The sequence below is a fragment of the Pongo pygmaeus genome, chromosome 20 (genome assembly GCF_028885625.2).
Source record: "Pongo pygmaeus isolate AG05252 chromosome 20, NHGRI_mPonPyg2-v2.0_pri, whole genome shotgun sequence".
NCBI lineage: Eukaryota > Metazoa > Chordata > Mammalia > Primates > Hominidae > Pongo > Pongo pygmaeus.
In genome coordinates this window covers 17,866,061-17,880,348 of record NC_072393.2, presented here as the reverse complement: position 1 = coordinate 17,880,348, position 14,288 = coordinate 17,866,061, and the positions used below count along the sequence as shown (strand labels likewise).

The following is a 14,288-nucleotide window of genomic DNA, read 5'->3' as shown; positions in this document are numbered from 1 at the left end:
AGTAGCTGGGTCCACAGGCGTGCATCATCACACCAGGCTAACTTCCTTATTTTTTGTAGAGATGGGGTCTGGCTATGTTGCCCAGGCTGGTCTCAAACTCCTGGGCTCAAGCCATCCTCCTGCCTCAGCCTCCCAAAGTGCTGGGATTACAGTCGTGAACTACCTCACCCAGCCCTTTCTCTCTCTCTCTCTCTTTTTTTTTTTTTTTTTTTTTTTTTGACGGAGTCTTACTCTGTCAGCCAGGCTGGAGTGTGCAGTGGTGCAATCTCGGTTCACTGCAACCTCCGCCTCCCTGATTCAAGCATTCCTCCCACCTCAGCCTCCCGAGTAGCTAGGACTACAGGCCATGCACCACTACGCCTGGCTAATTTTTTTTTTTTTTTTTTTAGTAGAGACAGGGGTTTCACCATGCTGGCCAGGCTGGTCTTGAACTCCTGACCTCAAGTGATCCGCCCACCTCGGACTCCTAAAGTGTTGGGATTACAGGTGAAAGCCACCGCGCCTGGCCTCCTTTCTCTTTTTTATTTTTTATTTTTTTAATTAATTAATTTATTTATTTATTTTGAGACGGAGTCTCGCTCTGTCGCCCAGGCTGTAGTGCAATGGCATGATCTCAGCTCACTGCAACCTCCGCGTCCTGGGTTCAAGCAATTCTCCTGCCTCAGCCTCCCAAGTAGCTATTTACAGGCTCCAGCCATCACGCCCAGCTAATTTTTGTGTTTTTAGTAGAGACGGGGTTTCACCATATTGGCCAGGCTGGTCTGGAACTCTTGACCTTGTGATCCGCCCGCCTCGGCCTCCCAAGGTGCCGGGATTACAGGCGAGAGCCACCGCGCCCGGCCTCCTTTTTCTTGTTTTAAACAACAATACAATCGATGCTTAGGGCGGCAGGGGGCGGGGTGGTGCCCTTTTCTGAACTTAGCGAGCTGTGGGGTTCCCGCGATCCAGTCCCTCGTGGGGCCTCCCCGCCCTGCGCCCCGTGCCAGGCCCCGCCTCACCAGGCCCAGTGGACCAAGAGGGGGCGCCCGCGGTGCCCCAGGAGAGAGGAGAAAAGACTTTGTCCCAAGTTTTCGCGGAGATTCGGCGTCCCGGCTGCGACCAGCACCCGGGAGCCCCCGTCCGTCTGGCGACCCCCAGCCCAGCCCCCGAACTTTCAGACACTCCCTGCAGCCCCGCCCCCTCGGGGACCCCCTGAGGACCCTCGGACTCCCCCCAACTCCCCTGCCCCCTAAAACCACTTCGATTCCTCAACTGTTCCCCCGGCCCGCAGGAACCCCCGCCATGGCCCGCTCTTACGGCGGCAGGGTGCTGGCCGCAATGACCCTGCTGGGCATCGCGGCGGCCGTGCTGGCGGCGCTGGGCGCGCAGCTGCTGTTCCAGCTGCAGGCGGGCCGCGCCGAGCTGCGGGGTCTGCGCGCCGAGGGGCTGGGCCAGGAGCTGGGCGCCGGCCCCGGACTGCCCGAGGACGCTGCCGGGGCGCTGCTGCCGCTCGCCGCCGCGCTGGCCGCGCTGGTGCTTGTGCTGGGGTTCACCTGCTTGCTGCTCGCCGCGCTCTGTGGCCACCTGGGCGCCGAGCTGGCGCGGGGGCCTGGCCCCAGGAGGTAGGGGGACTGGCCTCACCGCCTCGGAGGCCCGGCTGGGGGCTGGGTGAGCCTGGATGAACCTCTTCCCGTCTTTTGGCCTCAGGCTGGGGGGACAGCTTCCCTCCCCACTTCCCTCTCCCCACCACTCCATGTATCTCTGCCTCCCTCCTTTCCTCTCTTCCTCCCTCCCTCCCTCCCTCCATTCTATATTTGTTAAATTTTGCAGCAGGTGCAACCACTGCTGTGTCTCTCGTTTTGCAGATGAGGAAACTGAGGCTCAAAGAGGGTCCAGGATCAGCTTGCCTGTATCTCAAACAGGGGAGGCTGAGCTCTCAGGCTGTCTGGCTTGGAAGTGGGTGGGGGGGCGGGACAGTGCTGGACTTGAACTTGGTTCTGGGTAGAGCCAGCCAGAGCCTGTGTCCTGGCCTGAAATTGAGTTCCTTCCTCAGGGACCTGAACTCAGGGATGTGGTCATTGAGGGACCTCTATCAGGGGCAGTGGTTGTGGAAGGATGAACCCTCCTTGAGCTGAGGACTCCGCTGTCCCACATAGTAGTGTTTCTCTCCAGAACGTCGGGGGAGAGGAGCCCAAATTCTAGTCCAGAATTCTGTGAAATTGAGCAGATGAGAACTCCCACCATTGGGGTAGATCCTATCCAGACCACGTACCTTCCACCCAAGGGACAATGAAATGCATGGGTCCCATGGGTCAGCAAACATGTGTTGGGTGCCTGCCTGCAGGGGAATGGATCTGGCTCAGGGCATCAGAGACAGCGGGGACCAAGTGGACCCAGACCTGCTCTCATGGAGTCACAGAAAATAAGGAAACATAACAAGGGCCAGGCATGGTGGTTCACACCTGCAATCCCAGCACTTTGGGACTTTGGGAGGCAGAGGCAGGAGGATCATTTGAGGCCAGGAATTTTTTTTTTTTTTTTTTTGAGACAGTCTTTCTCTGTCACCCAGGCTGGAGTTCAGTGGCGCTATCTCGGTTCACTGCAGCCTCCACCTCTTGGGTTCAAGCAATTCTCCCACCTTAGCCTCCCGAGTAGCTGGGAATACAGGTGCCCACCACCATACCCAGCTAATTTTTGTATTTTTAGTAGAGGCGGGGTTTCACCATGTTGGCCAGGCTGGTCTCGAACTCCTGACCTCAAATGACCCACCCACCTTGGCCTCCCAAAGTGCTGGGAGGCCAGGAATTTGAGACCAGCCTGGGTAATATAGCAAGACCTTGCCTCTACAAAAAGAAAAAAAATAATAATTAGCTAGGTGTGGTGGTGCATGCCTGTAGTCCCATATACTTGAGAGGCTGAGGCAAGAGGATTCCTTGAGCCCAGGAGGTCAAGGCTGCAGTGAGCCATGATCATGCTTAGAATAACCACTGCACTCTAGTTTGGGCAACATAGTGAGACCCCATCTCTAATAATAATAATAGCAGATGGTAATGAGTGCTGAGAAGGAAAGGAAACAGAGAGATGGGATAGAGAGGAGATAGGACTTTGGGATTTCTTCAGCTTAGGAGGGTTGTGAGTGAGGAGGAAGGTGATGTGATTTAGGTTTTCAATGACCATCTCTAGCCACTGTGCTGAAAAGGGGACAGGAGGGAAGGCAACAGGAAGACGGGGAAGGCGTCCACTTTCATTATACTGGTGGGAGCTGAGTGAGGATGGAAGCTCTCATAGCCTCCATTTCCTCCTCAATCAGTCTCACCTCTTGGGGTCGCTGTTTGTACCATCAATAACAGCACGTGAAACTCAGTAAAATAATGGAAGCCAGGTGTGTAGCAAGTATCTGCACATAGTAGCTGCATCCTGAGTGTTGGGTGTTTGATTGGACTCATGTATATAGATGGATTATAGGGGAAAGAGAATGGATGGTGGACGGATGGAAGGAAGGATGGATGGATGGATGGATGGATGGATGGATGGATGGATGAGGGGTGGATCGATAGTGAATGGGAGATGGATGACCAGTGGATGGGTGGGTGAGGGATGGATAGATAGGATAGCGGAGGGTGTTTGAATGGATGGATGGATTAATAGCACACGGTTAAATGGGTGGAAGGCTGTATATGAGTGCTGGTCGAATAATCAATGAATATGAATGGCAAATGGATGGTGGACACTGACTTGGAAAAATGGAATGGTGGATGGATGGAGCATAGATAAATGGATAGATATCAGATAGGTGGATGGTGGATATCTAAATGATTGTATGGATGGATGAATGGATGGGGCTGATGGATGGATAGATAAGTGGATGGATGAATGAATTGATAAGTGGATGGATGAATAAATGAGTGGATGGATGACTGCGTTGATGGATGGATAAGTGGACGGACAGATGGATGGATGGATGGATGGATAAGTGGATGGATGGATGAATGGAAGGATGGATGGATGGGTGGATGGATGAGTGGACAGATGGATGAATGGGTGGATAAATGGATGAATGGATAAATGGATGGATGGATAAGTGGATGGATGGGTGAATGGGCAGATGGATGGATGGGTGGGTGGATGGATGGATGAGTGGACAGATGGATGAATGGGTGGATAAATGGATGAATGGATAAATGGGTGGATAGATGGATGAATGGGCTGACAGATGCATGAGCTGATGGATGAATGGATGGATAGATGGAGAGTGGATAAGTAAATGGATGTAAATGGGTGGGCGAGTAGATGGATGATGGTTAGGTACTCACATAGATTTTGGGTCCCTGAAAGCTGGCTCCTTGTCTCATTTAAGCTGCTCTCCCTCCCTGTCCTCACTGACCTCCCCCCACCAGCTCCACTTCCTGAACCCTTTATCTTCCTGCTCCCCTTCATTCCAGGTCTGACTGGTTTCTCTACGACTGCCGCCTCCTCAGACACGTGGCCCTTGGCCTTTTCTGCTGTGGGATCTCCGTCTACTTAGCAGGTGTGTGCTGGAATAGAACGTGGGGCATGGGACCCTGGGTTGGGTAGAGAGCAGCAATGGTCCCCTAACTGGGATCAACTCTGCAGGCAGCCTCCTTGAGTTCACCTCCAGGCTCTGACACTTCCTTGCTTTGGTGCCTTGGGCAGTCTCTCTGTGCCTTGATTTCCTCATCAGTACAATGGGAATAACTGTCATTACCTCACAGAATCCCTTGAGGAGATTTTGAGATTTAATCCTCATGAAAGCCCGTAGGACCAGGCATAGTAGCTCACATCTGTAATCCCAGCAATCTGGGAGACTGAGGTAGGAGGATCACTTGAGGCCAGGAGTTTGAGACCAGCCTGGGCAACATAACAAAACCTTATCTCTAAAAAAAAAAAAAAAAATATATATATATATATATATATATATATGGACTTGGTGTGGTGGTACACACCTGTAGTCCCAGCTACTCGAGAGGCTAAGGTGGGAGGATCGCTTGAGCCCAGAAGGTTGAGGCTGCAGTGAGCCATGATCGCACCACTGCACTGCACTCCAGCCTGGGTGATACAGTGAGACCCTATCTCATTAAAAATAATAATAATAATCATAAGCCCATGGATGGTATCTGACTCCAGCAGGGACTCCACAAATGCTAGTTGTCATCAGAACACTTCTGATTCATCAGTTTTATACATTTGTTTGAATAAAAATTTTCATGGCCTGGGTGGTGTCTAAAGATAGCATTTTGGCCAGGCGCAGTGGCTCACGCCTGTAATCCCAGCACTTTGAGGGGCCGAGGCTGGTGGATCACCTGAGGTCAGGAGTTCGAGACCAGCCTGGTCAACATGGTGAAACCCCATCTCTACTAAAACTACAAAAAAAAATAGCCGGGCATGGTGGCGGGTGCCTGTAATCTCAGCTACTCAGGAGGCTGAGGCAGGGGAATCACTTGAACCCCGGGGGGCAGAGGTTGCAGTGAGCCAAGATCGCACCACTGCACTTCAGCCTGGGCAACAAGGGCAAAACTCCGTCTCAAGAAAAAAAAAAAAAGAGCATTTTACAGGTTGGAATGAGTAAAAGCTGTTTTGGTTACAAATATCAATCTCCAGTTCAAAAATGGCTTAAGAAAAAAAACAAGGATACCCCAGATGCCGGAATGCACCACACTGTCCTTCCTTCCTGATTTGTAATAACTTTTCTTCAATCAACTTTCTTTCATTCATCCGGGCTGGTAAAGGAACCAAATCATTAAGTGTCTTTCAAGAGACTCCTAATGCCTTATATTTGGTTTTAGTCTTGAAACAAATGTGTTGATGATGCTGCAGACTCAACGCTGAATCATATATAAGTCCCTGCCAGCCCTGTAAACAATCTGTTTTACAGCAAGAAAAAATATCCCACTGAATGAAAAAACAGGATTTGCTATTACTTTTTTTTTTTTTCATAGTCCCACCACAGAAAAATAGAAGTTTAAAAAGATATTTAGGCCGGGTGCGGTGGCTCACGCCTATAATCCCAGCACTTTGGGAGGCCGAAGTGGGTGAATCACTTGAGGGTAGGAGCTCAAGACCAGCCTGGCCAACATGCTGAACCGCACCCGGTGAAACTTTATCTCAATAAACAAATAAATAAATAAATGTTTAAAAATATATATTTAAAAAAATTTTTTCGATGCGGAGTCTCGCTCTGTCACCCAGGCTGGAGTGCAGTGGTGCGATCTCAGCTCACTGCAAGCTCCGCCTCCTGGGTTCACGCCACTCTCCTTCCTCAGCCTCCCGAGTAGCTGGGACTACAGGTGCCCACCACCACGCCTGGCTAATTTTTTGTATTTTTAGTAGAGATGGGGTTTCACCGTGTTAGCCAGGGTGGTCTCGATCTCCTGACCTCAGGTGATCCACCCACCTCGGCCTCCCAAAGTGCTGGAATTACAGGCGTGAGCCACCGCGCCCGGCCCTGAGCCACCGCTCAGGGCCCTTAAAATATTTTTAATGAGATGTGAGCCTAAGGCTCACTGTGGGAGTTTATATACGTGAAGTGCACGGAACGCTGCATAACTTTTGTTGTTTGACTTAATGAAATGCTCCAGAGGTAGTTTTTTTTAAAAAAGGAGAAGGGATGGATGACTTGTGCATCTGAAATTATCAGGGGAAGCTGGCTTCAGGTGTGGCTGGATGCAGGCGCTCAAATTAGGTTATCAGAAATGCCTCTCGGCCGGGTGTGGTTGCTCACACCTGTAATCCCAGCACTTTGGGAGGCCGAGGCGAGTGGATCACTTGAGGTGGAGTTTGAGACCAGCCTGGGCAACATGGTGAAACCCCATCTCTACTAAGAATACAAAAATTAGCCAAGCATTGTGGCATACCCCTGTAATCCCAGCTACTCCAGAGGCTGAGGCAGGATAATTGTTTGAACCTGGGAGGCAGAGGGTGCACTTAGCCGAGTTCATGCCACTGCACTCCAGCCTGGGCGACAGAGTGAGATGCCATCTAAAAAAAAAAAAAGAAAGAAAGAAAAGAAAGAAATTAGCCAGGCATGGTGGTTCATGCCTGTAGTCCCAGCTACTCAGGAGGCTGAAGGCAGGAGAATCGCTTGAACCCAGGAGGCGGAGGTTGCAGTGAGCCGAGATTGTGCCACTGCACAGCCTGGGTGACAGAGCGAGACCCTGTCTCAAAAATGATGATGACAATAATAATAATAATAATAATAATAGTAATAGAAAAAAGAAATAGAAATGCTTGTCACTTCACCTCTTCATCTGCTGTTCCCTGAGTGGGCTTCTCTCTGAGAAAGATGGCTCTATCTGTAAGCACTTTTGACACGATGCCTGGAGCCTTGAGTCTTTGCACAGGCCAACAGAAATATTAAAGACCTAGGGAATAAGATATCCTCATTCTAAAATACAAGAACAATTACAAAAGGAAAAAAAAGGTAACATTATGTCAGCCTCACTAAGCGTAAAATTGAGAATTCATTCACCTCCCATTTAGATTGTTTTTGAGGCTAGGTGACCTCATTCAGCAAGAATTCCCCAAGCACATCCAACTAATCATCCATTCATTGCTAGCTAGAACTAAAAGAATAATTACAAAATCCCTTTCAAAATGTTTCCAGCAAAAAAAAAAAAAAAAAAAAGTCCTTGGCCTTGCTTTCACATGTGGGACATCATGCAGTGTGATAACTTCCAAAGCAATAGTTCAGAGCCAGAGAACGGTATAAACAGCCTGGAAAGTGCCAAAAAAAAAGTCCCCCATGTGTTCTGGGCCCCTCTCCTACCAATACCCGAGACACTGCAGGAAAATCTATCTGTCCCAGTAGCCCAGGCTAAAGTCTCAGGGCTGACTCTGGCAGGCTGAGCTTGGGCGATGTAATATTCCTCCACCAATCACTAACATCAGGGGAAGCAATTAATGCTCTGATTGGCTGAGCTTGGTCCAATGGGGACATCATTGATGCCAAAGTGGGTTACTGATCCCAAATCCACTCTGCAGTGTAGAGATAGGGGCCAGATCAGGGATTCTCCACTGAGACTGATTCTGGCCTCAGAGGAACTTTTGTCACTGCCTAGAGACATTTTTGGTGGTCGCCACAGAGTTGAGGGTGGGATGCTACTGACATCTAGTGGGTAAAAGCTGCTAAACGTCCTACGATGCACCACCACTAAGAATGGTGCCAACTGTCTGCAGGAGAGGCTGATGGAGGGCTAGCTAGCTCGGGTCCTCAAAGTCCCTTCTTTTTTTTTTTTTTTTTTTTTTTTTTTTCCTCTGAGATGGAGTCTTGCTCTGTTGCCCAGGCTGGAGTGCAGTAGAGTGATCCCAGCTCACTGCAACCACCACCTCCCAGGTTCAAACGATTCTCCTTCCTCAGCCTCCCAAGTACCTGGGATTACAGGAGCCCACCAGCATGCTCGGCTAATTTTTGTATTTTTAGCAGAGACAGGGTTTCATCATGTTGGCCAGGCTGGTCTCAAACTCCTGGCCTCAAGTGATCCGCCCACCTCGGCCTCCCAAAGTGCTGGGGTTACTGGCTCGAGCCACCGTGCCTGGTCCCTCAAGGTCCTTTCTTATTCACATTGGCTGACTGAGGCCAGAGAGAGGTTGTGAATCTCTCAGTGTCCCCCAAGCCTGGGGTGTGGCAAACCTGTGGGCACCGGAGAGTAGAGAGCAGAGGCTGGCTCCTCCACCTTGACCCTCACTGCCACCCCAGGCAGAGACAGATAGAGATGCAGGACCCTGAGAGCTGAGTTGCTGGGGGTGTTTCTGGTTTTGTTTGTTTAGAGACAGGGTCTTGCCATGTAGCCCAGGCTGGACTTGAACTCCTGGCTCAAGCAATCCTCCTGCCTCAGTCTCCCAATCCAAGTAGCTGGGACTACAGGCGTGCACCACCATACCCAGTTAAGTTGCAGTTTCATTGTGGCAAAGTACACATAACAAAAACATTACCATTTTAGGCCGGGCGCGGTGGCTCACGCCTGTAATCCCAGTACTTTAGGAGGCCAAGGCGGGTGGATCACGAGGTCAGGAGATCGAGACCATCCTGGCTAACAAGGTGAAACTCTGTCTCTACTAAAAATACAAAAATTAGCCGGTTGTGGTGGTGGGCGCCTGTAGTCCCAGCTACTCAGGAGGCTGAGGCAGGAGAATGGCGTGAACCCAGGAGGCAGAGCTTGCAGTGAGCTGAGATTGTGCCACTGCACTCCAGCCTGGGCAACAGAGCGAGACTCCGTCTCAAAAAAAAAAAAAAATTACCATTTTAACCAGTGTATTTTATTTCTATTTTTTGAGACAGGGTCTCGTTCTGTCACCCAGGCTGGAGTGCAGTGGTGTGATCATAGCTCACTGCAGCCTCCATGTCCTGGGCTCAAGCAATTATTCTGCCTCAGCCCCGCAACTAGCTGGGACTATAGGCAAGCACTGCTATTCCTGGATAGTTTCTTTTTTGTAGAGACTGGTCTCCCTATGTCACCTGAGCTGGCGTCGAAATCCTGGCCTCAAGCAACCTCTCATCTCGGCTTCCAAAAGTGCTGGGATTACAGGTGTGACCCACCTCGCCCAACCTTTAACCACTTTAAAGTGTACAGTTCAGTGGGATTTAGCACATTCACGGTCTTAGGCAACGATCGCTACTATCTGGTTCCAGAATATTTTCATCACCCAACAGGAAACCCTGTCCCCATTAGCAATCACTCCCCATTCCCCCTTCCTCATCCCTGGCAGCCACTAATCTACTGTCTGTCTCTATGGATTTACTTGTATTTTTTTTTTCTTTTTTCTCGAGACAGCGTCTTGCTCTGTTGCCCAGGGTAGAGTGTAGCGGCACGATCTCGGCTCACTGCAACCTCCACCTCCCAGATTCAAGTGATTCTCCTGCCTCAGCCTCCCAGGTAGCTGGGATTACAGGCACATGCCACCACACCTGGCTACTTTTTATATTTTTAGTAGAGACAGGGTTTCACCATGTTGGCCAGGCTGGTCTCCAACACCTAACTTCAGGTGATCCACCCACCTCGGCCTCCCAAAGTGCTGGGATTACAAGCATGAGCCACTGCGCCCAGCCAGGATTTGCCTGTTCTGGACATTTCAGATCAATGACACCTCACACTCTGTGGCTATTTGCATCTGGCTTCTCTCACTCAGCATGATGTTTTCCTGGTTCATCCACATTGTAGAATGGAACGGTGCCTCATTCCTTACATGCTGCATCAGATTCCCTCATATGGGTATTCCACCAACAGGGAGGCTTTTTTTTTTTTTTTTTTTTTTTAGACGGAGTCTCGCTCTGTCGCCCAGGCTGGAGTGCAGTGGCGCAATCTCGGCTCACTGCAAGCTCTGCCTCCCGGGTTCATACCATTCTCCTGCCTCAGCCTCCCAAGTAGCTGGGACTACAGGCACCCGCCACCACGACTGGCTAATTTTTTGTATTTTTAGTAGAGATGAGGTTTTACCGTGTGAGCCAGGATGGTCTCGATCTCCTGACCTTGTGATCTGCCCACCTCGGCCTCCCGAAGTGTTGGGATTACAGGTGTGAGCCACCGCGCCCGGCCAGGGAGGCTTCTTAAGAGATAGAGCAGGTGGTCGGGCGCAGTGGCTCATGCCTGCAATCCCAGCACTTTGGGAGGCCGAGGCAGGTGGATAACCTGAGGTGAGGAGTTCAAGACCAGCCTGACCAACATGGTGAAACCCCGTCTCTACTAAAAACACAAAATTAGCCAGGCATGGTGGTGCATGCCTATAATCCCAGCTACTCGAGAGGCTGAGGCAGGAGAATTGCTTGAACCCGAGAGGCAGAGGTTGCAGTGAGCTGAGATTGTGCCACTGCACTCCAGCCTCGGCAACAAGAGCAAAACTTAATCTAAAAAAAAAAAAAAAAAAAAAAGAGCAGGTAGGTCCCGTTTCTCCCCAGCTCCAAAATCCCCCTACTCATTGCTCTTAGAAGAAAACCCAGTGGGGCACAGTGGTTCACGCCTGTAATCCCAGCCTTCTTGGCAGGCCAAGGCTAGAGGATCACTTGAGCTCAGGAGTTGGAGACCAGCCTGGGCAACAAGGCGAAACCCTGTCTCTACTAAAAATATAAAAATTAGGCTGGGCCCAGTGGCTCATGCCTGTAATCCCAGCACTTTGGAAGGCCAAGGCGGGCAGATCACCTGAGGTCAGGAGTTCAAGACCAGCCTGGCCAACATGATAAAACCCTGTCTCTACTAAAAATACAAAAATTAGCCGCCATGGTGGCGGGTGCCTGTAATCCCAGCTACTTGGGAGGCTGAGGCATGAGAATCGCTTGAACCCCGGGAAGCGGAGGTTGCAGTGAGCAGAGGTCGCACCAGTGCACTGCAGCCTTGGTGACAGAGCAAGATTCTTTCTCCAAAAAAAAAAAAAAAAATCAGCCAGGCATGGTGGCATGCACCTGTAGTCCCACCTACTCAGGAGGCTGAGGTGGGAGAATCACCTGAGCCTGGGGAGGTTGAGGCAGCAGTGAGCTGTAGCCGAGCCACTGCCTTCCAACCTGGGTGACAGAGCAAGACCCTGTCTCAAAAAAAAAAAAAAAAAAGAAGAAGAACAAGAACAAGAAGAAGAATAAAAAGAAGAAAGAAGGAGAAGAATAAGACCCACACCCCTTTCTGTGGCCCCCAATCCCATCTGGTCCCCAACATCCACTCCTTCCTTAACTCCTCCATCTCTCCCCCACCTCTCCACCTCTCTGCTCCAGCTACACAACCCATTTTTCTTTCTTTTTTCTTTTTGTTCAGACTGAGTCTCACTCTGTCACCCAGGCTGGAGTGCAGTGGTGCGATCTCGGCTCACTGCAGCCTCCATCTGCCAGGCTCAAGCAATTCTCCTGCTTCAGCCTCCTGAGGAGCTGGGATTACAGGCACCCGCCACGATGCCCAGCTAATTTTTGTATTTTTTGTAGAGACAGGGTTTTACCATGTTGCACAGGCTGGTTTCAAACTCCTGACCTCAAGTGATCCACCCGCCTCAGCCTCCCAAAGTGTTAGGATTATAGGCGTGAGCCACTGAGCCCGGCCAGAACCCGTTTTGCTTTTTTCTGAGCCTCAGACACTCTTGGGTGTTTCCACCTCAGGACCTCTGCACTTGCCACGTCCCTGCAGCTGTCATCCTCCTCAGCTCTCCCAGAAGCTGCTGCTTCTTCTCCCAGGGTCTCAGCTCAAATAGCTCCTCCTCAGGGAAGCCCCTGCCCACAGCTGCAGAAATGGGTCTCTTTCTGTTGTCTCCTTCAGAGGCAGCCCTGTGCTTCAGAGCACAGACTCTGGAGCCCACCAGCCTGGGTTAAAATCCCACCTCTGTCACTTCCTGGCTGTGTGGCTTTGAGGAGTCCCCTAACCTCTCTGGGCCCCAGCTTTCTTCTCTGTAAAATGGATGTGATGATGATGCATGCATGGGATGTGGGAGGATTAGATGCCTATTCTATGTGCCCGTCATGTGGCAGGGTTTTTCGTGAGTTCTCCCTGTGTGCAAGAACTCCCTGAGGGCTTGGAGGGCAAATGTTTGTTGACTGAATAAATGAGAGTCGTTTCCTTCCCTAGCACTGTCCATCTATGCCTTGCTACTTTTCGAGATCGAGACAGGCGCAGCAGCCGCTTCCATCCTCGGCTTGGGCGCCCTGGTTCTGGTAGCTGTGCTGACCCACACTCTCCTCCGGGCTGCCCGGGCCGCCCGCCGTGGGCTCCATGAGTTGTCCCCGCCATCCTTTGAAGATGACCTCGCCCGCCCTGCTGAAGTCTCCAAGGCCAGCCCCAGAGCTCAGCCTCAGCAGGGTATCCATCGTCGGACCCCCTATTCAACCTGTCCAGAGCCTGGGGACCCCTTTGGGTCCATGGCCACTGCCACAGCACCTGCAGCCCTGGGTGGAGGCTGGGAGAGCAGTCTGCCTGCATCCCGAATGCACCAGACACTGTCGGCTGGCCTGCGGCACTGGGACGGGGTTACCCACGAGATGTGTCGAATGCTGGGCCACAGACCAGGGAGCACAGGGAAGGACTCCACACTGGTGTGAGCCCAGGGATGAGGAATAGAGACCTGGTGTAAGAAAAGGATACCATAGAGATAGGTTCGGGTTCAGCTGCAGTAGCAGTAGGACTTGATTTTTCTGTCATTTTATTGCATCCTTGGCTTTTGTCCTCAAGGTTGCCTCGTGGCACAAAATAGTTGCCAGAGCTCCAGCCTTCACCTCCTCATTCTGAGGGAAAGTCAGAGGCCAGCGCTGGCTGGGTGTCTCCTGGAAGTTTTCCCATGAAGCCTCGAAACCCTTCTTTTTATATCCCACTGGCCAGAACAGAGTGACTTGCTGCAGGGGAGGCTGGGAAATGCGGCTGTCCAGATGGATGAGATTCTGTTACTGGCAGAAGGGGAGCGGGGGGGCTTAGGCAGTGATTCTCTAAGTGTCTCCATCCATTTTACAGATGAGGAAACCGAGGCCCCAAGAGAGGCAGTGACTCACCAGGGGGCCCACGGCCAGGACTGAGCACCAGAGCCAGGATTCTCACCTGAACCCCGTAATCTCCATGCTGCTGATGTGCAAGTCTCAGACTCTGCAAAATCCGCCGCACCCCCTCGGGCTGTGAACATTTCAAACCCATGTGTGCCAAGCTTGGAGCAGCCCAGGGCCAGGGGCACGGCTGGAGGGCTGGACCCAGGTTCCTGGCTGTGGACTCATGGCTGAGGGCTTAGCCGCTTTGTGCCTCAGTTTCCTCATCTGTAATATGGGGACACGAAGTGGCCCTGTCTCCAAGGGCTCTGACAAGACACATGACTTCATGTGAGGCATTCCGGGGACCCCCACACAATAGGTCCTCAATGTGTGTTAATCGTTCTCATGATGCTGCTGCTGCTTCTGGGGTGTAGGCCTGGGTAGTTTCTGGGGCTCAAGGAAGTAACAGAGGGGTCTCCAAAGGTCTCCTGTCTTGCACAACCCACAAGTAAACTCTGGTGTTCACTATCTGTGTGTTACTCAATATTCAATTGTGCTGCGTGGCCAAGCCCAGGCCCATGGGTGGGACTTGGGTCAGGGGAGGGAAGGGCACGAGTGAGGGCCAGGCCATGCCCCTTGTAGTCCCCAGGCTGGGACACGTGCTCCACCAGTTAGTTTGGTTTGGTTTTGGTTTGAGATGGAGTCTTGCTCTGTTTCCCAGGCTGGAGTGCAGTGGCACGATCTCAGCTCACTGCAACCTCCGTCTCCTAGGTTCAAGCAATTCTCCTGCCTCAGCCTCCCGAGTAGCTGGTCTTACAGGCGCCCGCCACCATGCACGGCTAATTTTTATATTTTTAGTAGAGACAGGTTTCAC

At 51.4% G+C, this 14,288-nt stretch overlaps 1 protein-coding gene across 2 annotated transcripts; it reads left to right on the top strand.

Moving 5' to 3' along the window:
• Positions 1 to 1,075: 1,075 nt before the first annotated feature.
• Positions 1,076 to 13,942, top strand: TMEM221 (transmembrane protein 221). Of its 2 annotated transcripts, XM_054465975.2 has the most exons (4): positions 1,282 to 1,601; positions 4,422 to 4,507; positions 12,531 to 12,761; positions 13,407 to 13,882. In XM_054465975.2, the coding sequence occupies exons 1-4, from the start codon at positions 1,282 to 1,284 to the stop codon at positions 13,466 to 13,468; spliced, it is 699 nt and encodes a 232-aa protein (XP_054321950.1). In that variant the 3' UTR covers positions 13,469 to 13,882. The 2 variants fall into 2 exon arrangements, with proteins under 2 accessions (XP_054321948.2, XP_054321950.1); XM_054465973.2 differs by having other exon boundaries at positions 1,076 to 1,601; positions 12,531 to 13,942.
• The last annotated feature ends 346 nt before the right edge of the window (positions 13,943 to 14,288 follow it).

Bases quoted from the DNA above. Each gene is read 5' to 3' on its own strand.
- TMEM221 (XM_054465973.2), top strand. From the start codon at position 1,282: ATGGCCCGCTCTTACGGCGGCAGGGTGCTGGCCGCAATGACCCTGCTG. The intron at 1,602-4,421 runs GTAGGGGGACTG...CCTTCATTCCAG, and splicing joins CGGGGGCCTGGCCCCAGGAG to GTCTGACTGGTTTCTCTACG. The intron at 4,508-12,530 runs GTGTGTGCTGGA...TTCCTTCCCTAG, and splicing joins GATCTCCGTCTACTTAGCAG to CACTGTCCATCTATGCCTTG.